Source organism: Thunnus thynnus, chromosome 5 (assembly GCF_963924715.1).
Source record: "Thunnus thynnus chromosome 5, fThuThy2.1, whole genome shotgun sequence".
Taxonomy (NCBI): Eukaryota; Metazoa; Chordata; class Actinopteri; order Scombriformes; family Scombridae; genus Thunnus; species Thunnus thynnus.
In genome coordinates this window covers 34,989,598-35,002,757 of record NC_089521.1, presented here as the reverse complement: position 1 = coordinate 35,002,757, position 13,160 = coordinate 34,989,598, and the positions used below count along the sequence as shown (strand labels likewise).

The 13,160-nt window shown below is 42.6% G+C and overlaps 2 protein-coding genes across 2 annotated transcripts; one reads left to right on the top strand and one right to left on the bottom strand.

The window, feature by feature from the left end:
- Positions 1-391: 391 nt before the first annotated feature.
- On the top strand, positions 392-9,730 carry si:ch211-59o9.10 (uncharacterized protein LOC561841 homolog). Its single transcript, XM_067590975.1, has 11 exons — positions 392-496; positions 1,662-1,809; positions 3,185-3,242; positions 3,625-4,027; positions 4,603-4,694; positions 4,787-4,858; positions 4,965-5,043; positions 5,730-5,821; positions 7,738-7,856; positions 7,944-8,043; positions 9,392-9,730. The coding sequence occupies exons 2-11, from the start codon at positions 1,676-1,678 to the stop codon at positions 9,461-9,463; spliced, it is 1,221 nt and encodes a 406-aa protein (XP_067447076.1). The 5' UTR covers positions 392-496; positions 1,662-1,675; the 3' UTR covers positions 9,464-9,730.
- On the bottom strand, positions 9,598-12,237 carry lyrm5b (LYR motif containing 5b). Its single transcript, XM_067590981.1, has 3 exons — positions 11,875-12,237; positions 10,626-10,691; positions 9,598-9,967 (listed from the first exon to the last, which is right to left on the bottom strand). Exons 2-3 carry the CDS (start codon positions 10,668-10,670, stop codon positions 9,761-9,763), a joined length of 252 nt encoding a protein of 83 aa, XP_067447082.1. The 5' UTR covers positions 10,671-10,691; positions 11,875-12,237; the 3' UTR covers positions 9,598-9,760.
- Positions 12,238-13,160: the final 923 nt, after the last annotated feature.

The following is a 13,160-nucleotide window of genomic DNA, read 5'->3' as shown; positions in this document are numbered from 1 at the left end:
TAATACTTATGTACTTTTACTGCAATACTTTGACTACATCAAGCTCATAATACTTATGTACTTTTACTGTGGGAGAATTTTTCATGCAGGAGGGTATTTTCACATTGTTGTATTGGTACTTTTATTGCAGTAGGGGATCTTAGTGCTTCTTCCACTAATTTTCTCAAATGAAAAATAAAACTAAAATATAAACGGAGACTTTTCGGGACTTTTCGGGATGACTCCATATTCACGACTTGCTGTTGGCAAATGTGTTTCCGTTGGATCGCGACGGAATGACCCGCCCTTCTCTGCCTCTGATTGGCTACTACTCGTTAAGGAGTGATATGATTGGGTTAGAGTAAGAATATCCAAATAGGTCAGAGCCAATCAGAGGTACAGGAGGGGCGGGTCTTCGTCCTAAGAAACGTACACTCGCTTCCTGTTGTGACTCCGGCTAATAGCAGCAGCTCATCGTCCGTTAAGAAGCCGAAAGAGGAATTCAACGTTTATGCAGGTAAATAAACCGTCAACACGTTTATAATCTGACTGTGTTGTAACATGTCGGTGTTTTTTATATCGATATATCGTCGTGTTTGTTTCAAAAGCAGCTACTTTCCTTTCTGCTAACTGCTAACTGATGAACGCTGCTGTTTGTACCGGTTAACTGCGGCAGGTTTGCTAACAGAGATGTTTTAGTTTCTTTGCTTTTTTTTTTTATAAATAATCTGTCATAGTGTCACTTAATCCCGAGTTTAGTTGTAGTTTAGCTTTAGCAACGTCAGCTCGCTGTATTATTCATTCGTCCGCCGGCGTGTGGACAGTCTGATGTCCTGCTCAGTGTTGGGTAACTGAGTGAATGAGATGTCGGTAATGTTATTATTAGTTACTATGTTAAGTAACGCGTTACCATCATCAGCACGTGAACCGGAGCGGTTTCCCGCTCACAGTGACGTTTAACCGGAGCTGTTTCACCGTAACGTTAGTTGACTCATCAGATTGGAAGAAGTAACGTTCCTGCAGTAAATGTTTGATTTATAATGAAAATGAAACAACATCACACTCTTCCATCTTATAACCTCTAGTCGCTCCTCTGCCGGTATTTTGATGATATTAATGTAAAAGTAGTGTAAGAAGTAACGCGTTACTCTAAACGCAGTGATGCTGTAGCATAATGTAGTAATTTCAAATGAAAATAACTAGTAACATGTAATCTATTACCTTTTGAAAGTAAGAGTGATTCTAGTTCATCCTCATGAACACCTGAGTGACGTCATCAGCCTCCTCCAGGTGATCTGATGCTGTTCAGGTGATATTTAGATATAAACCTAAAGAAGGAGACTGACAGGATGACGTCAGGGATCGTCTCTAAAGAGCAGCCTCCTCCTCCTCCTCCTCATACCTTCCTCATGCTGTTTGTAGATATTTCAAACCACTGTTATGTTCACCTATCGCACGCACATCCCCTGCTTTCAGATTAAAACCATGAAATATGGACTGATCAGTTTACAGTTATCACCTGTGCAGCATCAGTCGAGCTTTATTCTGTAATCACATCTAATCAGGAGGGATCGATGATGTCACTGAAGAGTTATTGAGGATTAACCAGAATATCCATCATCAAACTGTTGACCTCAGTACCTGCATGATATGAGTCTAAATCTGAGCTAACTGGCTAACAGTGCTGGAGGACGCCATGGACGAGCTGTTAGCAGGCACTTCCTGCTCGTCTGAGCCGGACAGTCCTGGAGCTCTGAACCAAGGCTGCCTGCTGGACCCCGCCGAGGTCCTGTACCATGACCTGTCCATCATCGTCCCAGAAACACCCAGGTAACGTTAACACAACTCTGTTTAAACCCAGAAACATTCAGATAACGTTAACACAACTCTGTTTAAACTTAGAAACATTCAGGTAACGTTACCACAACTCTGTTTCAACCTAGAAACATTCAGGTAACGTTAACACAACTCTGTTTAAACCCGGAAAAATTCAGGTAACGTTAACACAACTCTGTTTAAACTTAGAAACATTCAGGTAACGTTAACACAACTCTGTTTCAACCTAGAAACATTCAGGTAACGTTAACACAACTCTGTTTAAACCCAGAAACATTCAGGTAACGTTAACACAACTCTGTTTAAACCCGGAAACATTCAGGTAACGTTAACACAACTCTGTTTAAACCCGGAAACATTCAGGTAACGTTACCACAACTCTGTTTAAACCCGGAAACATTCAGGTAACGTTAACACAACTCTGTTTAAACCCAGAAACATTCAGGGAACTTTTAATTTAAAGAATAAAACATTTCAAGGCTACAAGAACAAACAAGAACTTGAAATAAAGAGTTGAATGAATCATTAAACTGATCAGACGTGTTGAAGTTGAAAAATTCAAGCTGAGAAAACGTTTTAAAAACGTTTTTAATGTTGATGAAACAGATCGCTGAGAGTTTGAGGACGTTGACTGAAGCTGCTGCTCCTGACGTCTTTACTGTCGTGACATAAACCTGGTTTCTATAATCTGGGATTAGACAAACCCGGTTTCTATAATCTGGGATTAGACAAACCCGGTTTCTATAATCTGGGATTAGACAAACCCGGTTTTTATAATCTGGGATTAGACAAACCCGGTTTCTATAATCTGGGATTAGACAAACCCGGTTTCTATAATCTGGGATTAGACAAACCCGGTTTTTATAATCTGGGATTAGACAAACCCGGTTTCTATGATCTGGGATTAGACAAACCCGGTTTCTATGATCTGGGATTAGACAAACCCGGTTTTTATAATCTGGGATTAGACAAACCTGGTTTCTGTAATCTGGGATTAGACAAACCTGGTTTCTGTAATCTGGGATTAGACAAACCCGGTTTTTATAATCTGGGATTAGACAAACCTGGTTTCTAATCAACATGTGATCATCACATGACTGATGTCTGAAACTGAAGCTGACGTTCTGACTGCTGTTACATTTACACACGTCGGGCGATGATGACGAGCTCTGATCTTCCTCACTGAGCTTCGTCTTCTGTCAGATCTGTGAGTCACCACGAGGTCTGAGTAGGACGTGTAAACACTTCAGAGGAAGGTCGAGAAACTCTTCATCACCTCCGACCTGCAGTCGCCGCCGTCAGCGTGAGAATAGTGATCTGATGTCAGAGTTACTGCCAGAAGTGAATCTGATGTTAAAATGTGTTTCAGTCCGCAGCTCGGCAAGCGGAGGAGACGCCGTCGTATCACGGAGGAACATTTCAGCCCGGTGAGTCACAGAGCTGCAGCGAACGGCGGTGACGAGATGCCGTCGCCATCACCGTCTGACTGTGACGGTCGGCGTCCCGTCACCGTCTGACTGTGACGGTCTGCGTCTCGTCACCGTCTGACTGTGACGGTCAGCGTGCCGTCACCGTCACCGTCTGACTGTGACGGTCAGCGTGCCGTCACCGTCACCGTCTGACTGTGACGGTCAGCGTGCCGTCACCGTCACCGTCTGACTGTGACGGTCTGCGTCTCGTCACCGTCTGACTGTGACGGTCAGCGTGCCGTCACCGTCTGACTGTGACGGTCGGCGTGCTGTTGCCGTCTGACTGTGACGGTCAGCGTGCCGTCACCGTCACCGTCTGACTGTGTGTTTCTGTCGTCAGGTGACGAGTCGCAGCTCGGCCGAAGCTCCAGAATCTTCTAGCAGCAGCAAACGCAGGCGGCTGACAGCGGAGTGCAGCTTCGTTCCTGCTTCATCACTCGGCGTGTTTCCTCTGAGCAGCTGGCTGGAGACGCCGCTGTCCACCGCATCCTGTTCTTCATCCTCATCCTCCTCCTCCTCCTCCTCCTACCTCACACCTGTATCAAAGGAGGAAGTGGAAGCGGTGGCTCTGACTGTGGCGGGCTCCACAGGAGAAGCCGGCTCCAGTCGTTTCAGTCGGAGAGGAAGTCAGACGTCTCCTCCTCTTCTTCCTCCTCCGTCTCCTCCCGGCCGCGACTCTCTGTCCTTCCTGACGGCGGAGGAGAGGAGGTGGCTCAGCGGCGAGCAGGGAAACATCTCACCAGGTGAGACAGCCAGTTTATGTTTTCTACACGTTATTGACGACGAGCTGATGATCAGTTAATGAAACTATCAGTTGATCAACAGGATCAATAGATAATCAATAGATTCCAGTTTGAATCATTTGACTTTAAAACGCAGACAAAACAACGAGAGATTCACCTGCTGCTGGTTGTCTGAAGACGGTGAGGAGAGAGAGAGAGAGGGCGGAGGGGAGAGTGAGTGTCACGGTGCAGATGCCTCCTCCTCTTCCTCCTCTTCCTCCTCTTCCTCCCCTCCAGCTGCCTCGGTGTCGCTGTGCTGCTGCTTACAGCTCGCTCTCTCTCTCTCTCTCTGCTTCCCCGCTGGAGGAAGCAGCATCACCGAGGCGGCGGGAGGAGGAGGAGGAAGAGGAGGCATCTGCACCGTGACACTCGCTCTCCCCTCCGACGTCTCTCTCTCTCTTCAGTCTCCTCGCTATCACGCCGCCGCCGCCGTTACATTGAGATTTAATCTACAATAATTCAGCATAAACTGTAAACTGCAGGACTTTGTTGAACAGGATCAGGTTTGTCGTCTTGACGCCTCGTTTGTTCTGCAGCAGCGGAGCAGATCATCATCAGCGACGATGAGGAGGCGGCGGTTCGCTTGGCGCAGGAGGAGGAAGACGAAGCGTTAGCCCGAAGCCTGCAGGTAGGAGGACGATCGGGACACAAACACAAAATAAATGTGAAACATTAAAGCGAAGTCCGGACTGTGAAACTGATGCGTTTCCTCCTTTTAAGGCTCAGTTTGACAGAGAACATCACCTTCCTCATCAGCATCGCCATCATCTTCATCAGCAGAGCCACCACACGGTGAGGCAGCACGGCGCCGCCGCCTCCTGCTGTTTGTTTGTTTAACAACTAGATACTTGTGATGAGTTTATGATTCTTACTGAGCGTCTTGTGTTGTTCTCCGCAGTATCATCGTTCCCACATGGAAGCCAGCTGGATGCCTCACCTGCTCGCCGCCGTCGCTCCGCTGGTCGGCTTCGAAGACGGTACGACGAGTTCAGGGAGGTCGTTAAACCAACAGTCAGCTGTTTATCTCGCTGTAATCGTTCCTCCTGTTCATCCTGACCAATCAGAAGATCCTTCATCATGACCTCATCATGACCTCACAATGACCTCACAATGGAGGACAAACGTGTTTAAAGTTTATCTGAAGCTGATATGAAGCTTACTATCCTTCCACCTGCAGCTCAACAGGGAAACACGAAGAGGGAATTTGATGCTGACTGCTGGTTTAACACACTGGGAACACTGGGAACACTGGGAACTGGTCCTTTTTAAACCTGTGATCAGCTGTTTCTGTTCCGTGAGGCGGCGTCTGACATGTTGTGTAATCGTGTGTTTGGTTTTCTTCAGTTGAGTCATAACTCAACTGCTAATTAGAAACTATCAAAACCTTCCACTATATATATATTTTTATCTTTTACCCATGATCCTTGGCTGCAGACGCTGTGTCGCCATGTTTTTGCTGAATTCACTCGACAGTGAAAATAAGTTTCTCGTCGTAATAATCTGGAGCTTCTGCTCGCCGTCAGCGGCACACGAGACAGAGAGTTGTTTGCAGCTCAGTTATTGGCTGTTCTTGCTGAAATGCATCTTGGGAGTCGTAGTTTCATGTCGATCAGAGAACCGAGTCACTGAACAGCCTGAAACTCTTCACTTCTGCTTTCCACAGATCTGATGGGTCAACACAGACGGCGTGGGCGGGGCCGGAGGAGGAACGCCATGCCCGACTTTTCGGACAACGTTCAGGGAAACGACTACGAGGTGAGGGAGAGGAGGAAGAGGAGGAGGAGGAGGAGGAAGGGCTGCGGTGTTCAGAAACACGACGTCTTAAACTCACCGTAGATGTTTTTATTGATCCAAACACCTGCACAACAAAAACACACTTCTGTTTGTTTGTTTGTTTATTGGTGCAGACATAAAGACCTGACACTATAACAAACAAACAAACAAACAAACAAAAACAAATTAACCATTAAAGCTGTGAGCAGCGTTGGTCGGGACCTCGCTCTCTGGCCCGTCAGGATCATTTTGCTTTTTAAAAATGAGAGATATTTCTTACAAGTGTGGTGTGCTTTTATTTTGAAAGTTTGATTGACATGTGTACTGTCAGGTGTGTAGAGACAATAAGTAACTGCAGCTGGACACAGAAAAATACTCATATATTTGAATGGAGAGTGTGAGTGAACCCACACCTTTTTGAACATTTACTGCTTCCACATAGTTTTAGATACAAACTTCATTTGAACTTTAAATGAGTCACGAGACTTTGACCTACAAATCTTGAATTTACATGTGTTTTCTATCTTTTATTGTTTTTGAGATAATAGAGTGTGAGTTTTAAAGTCTTTTCTTGCTCCTCCTGTGATTTTATAATGAGTGTGTATTGCGGAATGTTTCACAGCACTGAGGGAGTGACATCACCAGGAGCAGTTGGAGAGGAGGATTTTAGAGTACGCTTCTTGTGAAATCTCCTCATAAATCCCATGACTTTGGCCAAATCTCACATTAAAAATCATATTTTAGTAGGAAATTTCGTTGAGAATCCATTGATACAGGTTTGAAAGTGGTCAGACTTATAGTTTAGACGTCAGAAGCTTCTGTTTGACACAAAGTTCATGCCCATAGATTGCCTCCCCATTGGTTTACATTGTAAGGGGTGATGTGGCACTGCAACTTTCAGGGCTTATAAAATCTAAACCATTCGAGTTATTACAAAGTTTTAACAACTTTTTTTCAGCATAGTGTCATAAGTCATCTATTAAAGTTTGAAGCTGATACCATCAACGTTCTAGGAGGAGATAGTGTTTGTTCGGGGGCCAAAATTGGGGCAAAGTCTTATTTTGAAAGGTTAATTGCAGACTTCCTGTTGGATTTAGGTCAGGGGTGTCAGTGTATGATTTGTAGGTCTTGGTGAGACGAATAACTGAATTTTGGTTTGATCTCGCTACGACATTCCTAGGGGCCGTGGCGGCCATTTTAGTTACATAGGTGGCGCTAGAGAGCACATTTTGGAGTTTTTGAGCATGTTTAGGGGGTCAAATTAAGGGTTTAAGTAGCGTAATAATAAAGAAAGAAACAAACAAACAAACACATGAAAAACAATCAGGTCCTCGCTCTTAGACAGCGTCCCTAATAAAGGAAAATGAAAATAATTGTTAGCTGCAGTCTGAGGAAACAACAGCTCATTTTACCAACAAACTGTTGAAGAAGAAAATCTAAATCTGAACATGTTTTAAGAGCTTTCAGTAATAATTCATGTTAAAACTTTTTAATCCAGAACCTGTGAATGAAGCAGCAGTCAGTCGACAGTAACGGCTGCCGTCAACGTTATTCAATAAAAATCATCTACACGCTACACAATCATGTGTCTGACATGTTTTATCCTTTTAAAAGTATTAAAATCCTTCAGACGTCTGTTCTCACTGTTTGTGTCACGCTTGTGTAAACCGGATACTGGACCGTGATTGGCTCCAAACTGGTTGTGATGTCACAAATCCTGCAGGTGCGTCCAGGTGTTAAATGAGATGTAAGATGAGAACAACAAACAAACAAACAAACAAACAAACGCTGCTGTTATTCTGGAGTTAAAACCAGGAAACAACAAGCAGCAGGTTTCAGGTTCTCCAGGTTCTCCAGGTTCTCCAGGTTCCTCAGGTTCTTCTTCTCGTGTCTTTCAGGCTCTTCTGGAGTTCGAGGAGCGTCAAGGTGCCGTCGTGTCCAAAAAGTTGACTCGGAGGGAAATCCAGAGATTTCCCACCAAAACCTTCAAGTCCACCGGCGGCGGCGGGAACACGCAGTGAGTCGAGCTGCTGGTCACATGACTGAACATGTTCTCAGCTGCCATCAGCTGTGTTTCTCAGTCTGTCTGCTGATTGGTCCGCAGGTGTCAGATCTGTTTCTGCGACTACAGTGACGGGGAGAAGCTGAGGATGCTGCCCTGTTTCCATGACTACCACGTCAAGTGTATCGACCGATGGTTAAAGGTAACACAACGGCTCTCACTAACACACACACACACACACACTCTAACACACTCACTCACACTAACACACTCACACACACTAACACACACACACACACACACACTCTAACACACTCACACACACTCACACTAACACACTCACACACACTAACACACACACACTCACACACACTAACACACACACACACACACACAAACACACACACTCACACACTAATACACACTAACACACACACTCACACACACACTAACACACACTCACACTAACACACACACACACACTCACACTAACACACACACTAACACACACACACACACACACACTAACACTCACACACACACTCTCACACACTCACACACACTCACACTAACACACACACTAACACACACACTAACACACACACACACTAACACTCACACACACACTCTCACACACACTCTCTCACACACACACACACACTCACACTAACACACACACACTCACACTAACACACACACACACTAACACACACACACACACTAACACACACACACACTTTCACACACACACTCACACTAACACACACACTCACACTAACACACACACACACACACACACTCACACTAACACTCTCACACACACTTTCACACACACTAACACACACACACTCACACTAACACTAACACACACACACACTCACACTAACACTCTCACACACACTAACACACACACACACACACACACACTCTGCTCTGAATCCACAGATTAAAAATGAAAACATTTATTCAGAAATGTTTACTGTGAAACATTCGTCTGTCTGTGCGTCTGGTTTAAAGGAATATTTATTATTTATTATTTATTTATTTATTTATTTATTTATTTATTTATATCCTGTCTAAATATGAAACTACAGCTTGTTAGCTTAGCTTAGCATACAGACAGGAAACAGAGGGAAACTGCTAGCCTGGCTCCGTCTCTCCATCGACCAGCTGAAACAATCTGACTGTAGATCAGTTCACCTTCCCGCCTCACTGATCAATAAGTCATTATTAACGAGTCATTAACGAGTCTTAACGAGTCATTAACGAGTCACCATCATCATCCCAACCAAACACTCGGATCCAGACTGAAACATCTCAGCAGCTGAACTCTGTGTTTACTGCTGATTAGTAAACGTTAGCATGCTAACACGCTAATGCAGTGAACATCATCAGTCTCACATGTGACGCTTCGATGTTTCCGACTTGATAATAAACTGAATATTTTAGTGTTTGGGTGAAATTGTCTCCGTTTGCTTTTCTTCAGTTATGTTCAGTGAGTCTAACGAGTCTAATGAGTGTTTTAATGTTTACTTCCTGTCTCTCTACAGGACAACACCACCTGTCCGATCTGCAGAGCCAACCTGGCCGACAGCGACTCCCCCGGCACCTCTGACCTCTGACCTCTGACCTCACAGCGTTTCTACTGTTTTTGTACCGACGGGTTCAGTCTCTTCCCGCCGACATCGACTAAGTTTACTTGAAGACGTGAGTCGACGTTTCTTGTCGGATGAAGGACGACTCATCAACTCACAGCTCGTCTTTTTATACTTTTATTTTAAACGTTTCCTCGCTGCTGAATCGACTCGAAACAATAAAACGTTGAAGCTGCTTTTTTTTGTCGTCTGGTGTTTTCTGAGACTGAAATAAACAGAAAGGTTTTTCTCTCATGTTTTAGTGTCTGTCTGGTTTTTTTTTCGTCAGTCGTCATAGTAACGTTTCTTCATGGCTCGGTACTTCCGCAGGTAGTAAAGCGCCTCCAGCTCTCGGGCCACGAACTCTCCTCGAGCGATCATCTCTTTGATCCGCTCCGGGTCCTGGACCTGCTTGTTCTTAGTGAACGCCGCTCTCAGACGGTCCCTGAAGTAGTCGCCGCCTTTGGGATACTCGCGTCCGAGGTAGAGGAGCTGCGGAGCGAAGAGAGGAGACGTTCAGGTCACATGATCGGCTGAAACCAGCTCAGCTGTTGCTGTTTTTATTTAAATTTAATATTTTGGGTTTTTCAGGACGGATTAATTGTGAGAAAAGTTAATATTTTTATTTCTGGTGTTTAATTACATTTAAAATACATTTCTGATTGAAAACAGTTTATTAATATGTGAAGATATTTTTCACGTTTTAACGAGTTCTCGTTATTTTTTCCCACCAAATGAAACTTTTGGAAACTTTCCTGATGGAATCTGCAGCCGTCAGATGTTTTCATGTGAATTTAATTCATTATATTAAAATTTAAAGCTGCAACTAACAATTATTCTCATTATTGATTCATCTCTAATTATTTCCTGTGTTTCCTAAAGTCCAGGATGACGTCATCTTCAATCAATCAATTATTCAAATAGTTGGATTTTCATTTTCATTGGCAAATAATTGATTAATCAACTAATTGTTGCAGCTCCAACGTCATCAGTTATATTATATTACTGTTGTATTCTGACTGAAATCTGATATCATAATCAATAACTTCAGTTTGAAGGTTTTATCAGCTGCAGATATTCTGCTTGAGCTGACAAATAAAAACCGACGAAGAAGAATCTTCTACAAACGTCAGAGACGATACAAACTCACGTTTTTATAGAGTCGAACCACTTCCGCCCTCAGCGGGTTGGCCATCGTCACCCAGCAGCTGACACACTGAGGATGATGATGATGATAATGATGATGAAGAGTTACAGCAGCAGGAGACGAAGAAACAAATATTAAAGTATTAAAATATAGACAAGAACTAAATAAACTGACTCCAATATAAAAAATACACAAATAAATAAAACTGGAGACACAACTGGAACTAATCTAATATTTACTGAGTAAACAAACAAATAAACAAATATTCACAGCAACCAGCAGCTTCTACTAGATGACGTCAGTCCAACATCGTTCATGTTTACAATAATAACAATAACAACAATAATAATAATAAAACTTTTGTCTTAACAAACAGATGTAACACGACACGCTTCACAAAACATTTTTAAAAATTCAAATGCAAGAATTTTAGAAACATAACAGAAGATCAAACATGAACTAAAATATATATATATATATATATATATATATATATGTGTGATGCAGCAGGTTTATGTGGCATAAATATAACAAACATCAGTTTCTCACACTTTATTTTGAATGTTTAACTTCCGGTTTCTGATTCATTATGTCAAATATAAATTAAAACTATAATGTGAGAAACTAAAAACAGAATTAATTTTCAGGTTTTCAGTCGATACAGAAACATTTCAGACATGTTGACAGAAGGTTTTCTGTGTTTATTGATTTATGACTGAATTAGAGCTGCACTGATTAGCCGATTAATTGATTAGTCGCCAACTATTAAATTAATCACCAACTTTTTTATTCTGATAATTGATTAATTTGTTTTGAGTCATTTTTTAAAGAACAAATTGTCCAAACTCTCTGATTCCAGCTCGTTAAATGTGAATATTTTATGACATTAAACTGAATCTATGCGGGCAAAACAAGACGTTGATGACGTCATCTTGGGCTTAAATGTAGTGGAGTATAAATTAGCATTAAAATAAAATACTGAAGTAAAGAACAAACACCACAAACTGTACTTCAGTACAGTAATAGAGTAAATGTACGTAGTTACTTTGCACCGCTGCTGTTCTCAGACTTTAATTAAAATGTCAACAGATGAGTGTAAATGAAGGAATCCGGAGTTCGAGAGTTTAAAACCTGAATGTGACTGAAGCTAACACCTGAGCTAACACGCTAACTGAGACTCTGAAACAGGAATTATGATGAATAAATACAGATCGTGATGTTAGCAGCGGTGTTAATGCAGTTTGTGTCCTACCTGTCAGGGTGAACTCTGCTCTCTGACCGAAGTGCATCTGCTAACCGAGCTAAGCTAACTTCTGTTTGCTAACAGAGCTAAGCTAACTTCTGTCTGCTAACAGAGCTAAGCTAACTTCTCTCTGCTAACCGAGCGAAGCTAACTTCTCTCTGCTAACCGAGCTAAGCTAACTTCTGTCTGCTAAAGCCGACTAACTCGTCTTATGTCAGTTTGTGACGTTGGTTTATCTGAAAGGTCTGCAGTGACGTCAGCGGCCACTTTATGAACAGACGCGTTAAAATGTTTGTTAATGTTTAAACTTTTGTAACAGTGCTCCGTGTTTAAAAGGTAAACAACCAAAGAGTCGAACAGGTTGAGATGATAATCCTCCAACACACACACAAACTGTCTGAAGGCTCCGCGCATGCGCACAGCTGCCTCCGTTGTTCAAAAACCAACCAATTGGTCACGTTAGTTTATTTAGAAACGGTTCCAAAGACTAATAACAACATCATGTTTTCATTCTCTGGAGAGCAGTTCAGTGTAATGCAGACGCCTCCACATATACAAATAAACTGAGACAGAGAGTAAAACAAGTATTAACAAGTATCAACTACATAAAAACACTGATATATTATATTATATTATATTATATTATATTATATTATATAAGAGGATGTAAACGCCGTCGTTTCCTCTCTGCTGCCACAAATGAAAACATGTTTAGTGAAATGAGTTTGTCAGTTTGTCTCGTATCATCAGAATGTTGTGGAACAGAAAACACTTTGTCTTCTTCATCCTGCGTTTGGTTTCTGATGAACGTCTTCATCATCATCATCATCATCATCATCATCAGGTCACTTCAGCTTCGTCTCTGCTGCTGAAAACAACCTGCAGGATGTTTCTGTTCGAAACATCAACTAATCCAGTGTGATCATGAAAACTTTACTCACTGAACACGTTCAGGTTTCTCTCAGAGTCATTAAACAATAAAAAGATTAAATCAAGATAATATGATGATCCTTCATAACTATCAGCCAACACTGAGCTAAAACAGAAATCCACTGTTGTGTCTGTGATGATCGGATCCTGAAGGAAGTTTCCAGATGTGCTAAAGAACATCTGGCAGGAATGATGTAGAAACATCAGGATCTGTATATAAACTACAGACACATCTGGACTGGTTTGTGACCATGGATCCATGTTTGTAGTGAACAAACTCCATCTGTGTCTGAAGCATTCCCACTTCATTCAAACCCAACAGTGACCACCTGGCAACACCATAGCAACCGTTCAGCGACAACCCC

What these genes read in the sequence shown, in the direction of transcription:
- si:ch211-59o9.10 (XM_067590975.1), top strand. Translation starts at nt 1,676, where the DNA reads ATGGACGAGCTGTTAGCAGGCACTTCCTGCTCGTCTGAGCCGGACAGT. An exon ending in TTCAGGGAAACGACTACGAG is followed by an intron (nt 5,822 to 7,737) that starts GTGAGGGAGAGG and finishes CGTGTCTTTCAG; the next exon opens with GCTCTTCTGGAGTTCGAGGA. An exon ending in GGCGGCGGCGGGAACACGCA is followed by an intron (nt 7,857 to 7,943) that starts GTGAGTCGAGCT and finishes ATTGGTCCGCAG; the next exon opens with GTGTCAGATCTGTTTCTGCG.
- lyrm5b (XM_067590981.1), bottom strand. Translation starts at nt 10,670, where the DNA reads ATGGCCAACCCGCTGAGGGCGGAAGTGGTTCGACTCTATAAAAAC. An exon ending in TGGTTCGACTCTATAAAAAC is followed by an intron (nt 9,968 to 10,625) that starts GTGAGTTTGTAT and finishes TTCGCTCCGCAG; the next exon opens with CTCCTCTACCTCGGACGCGA.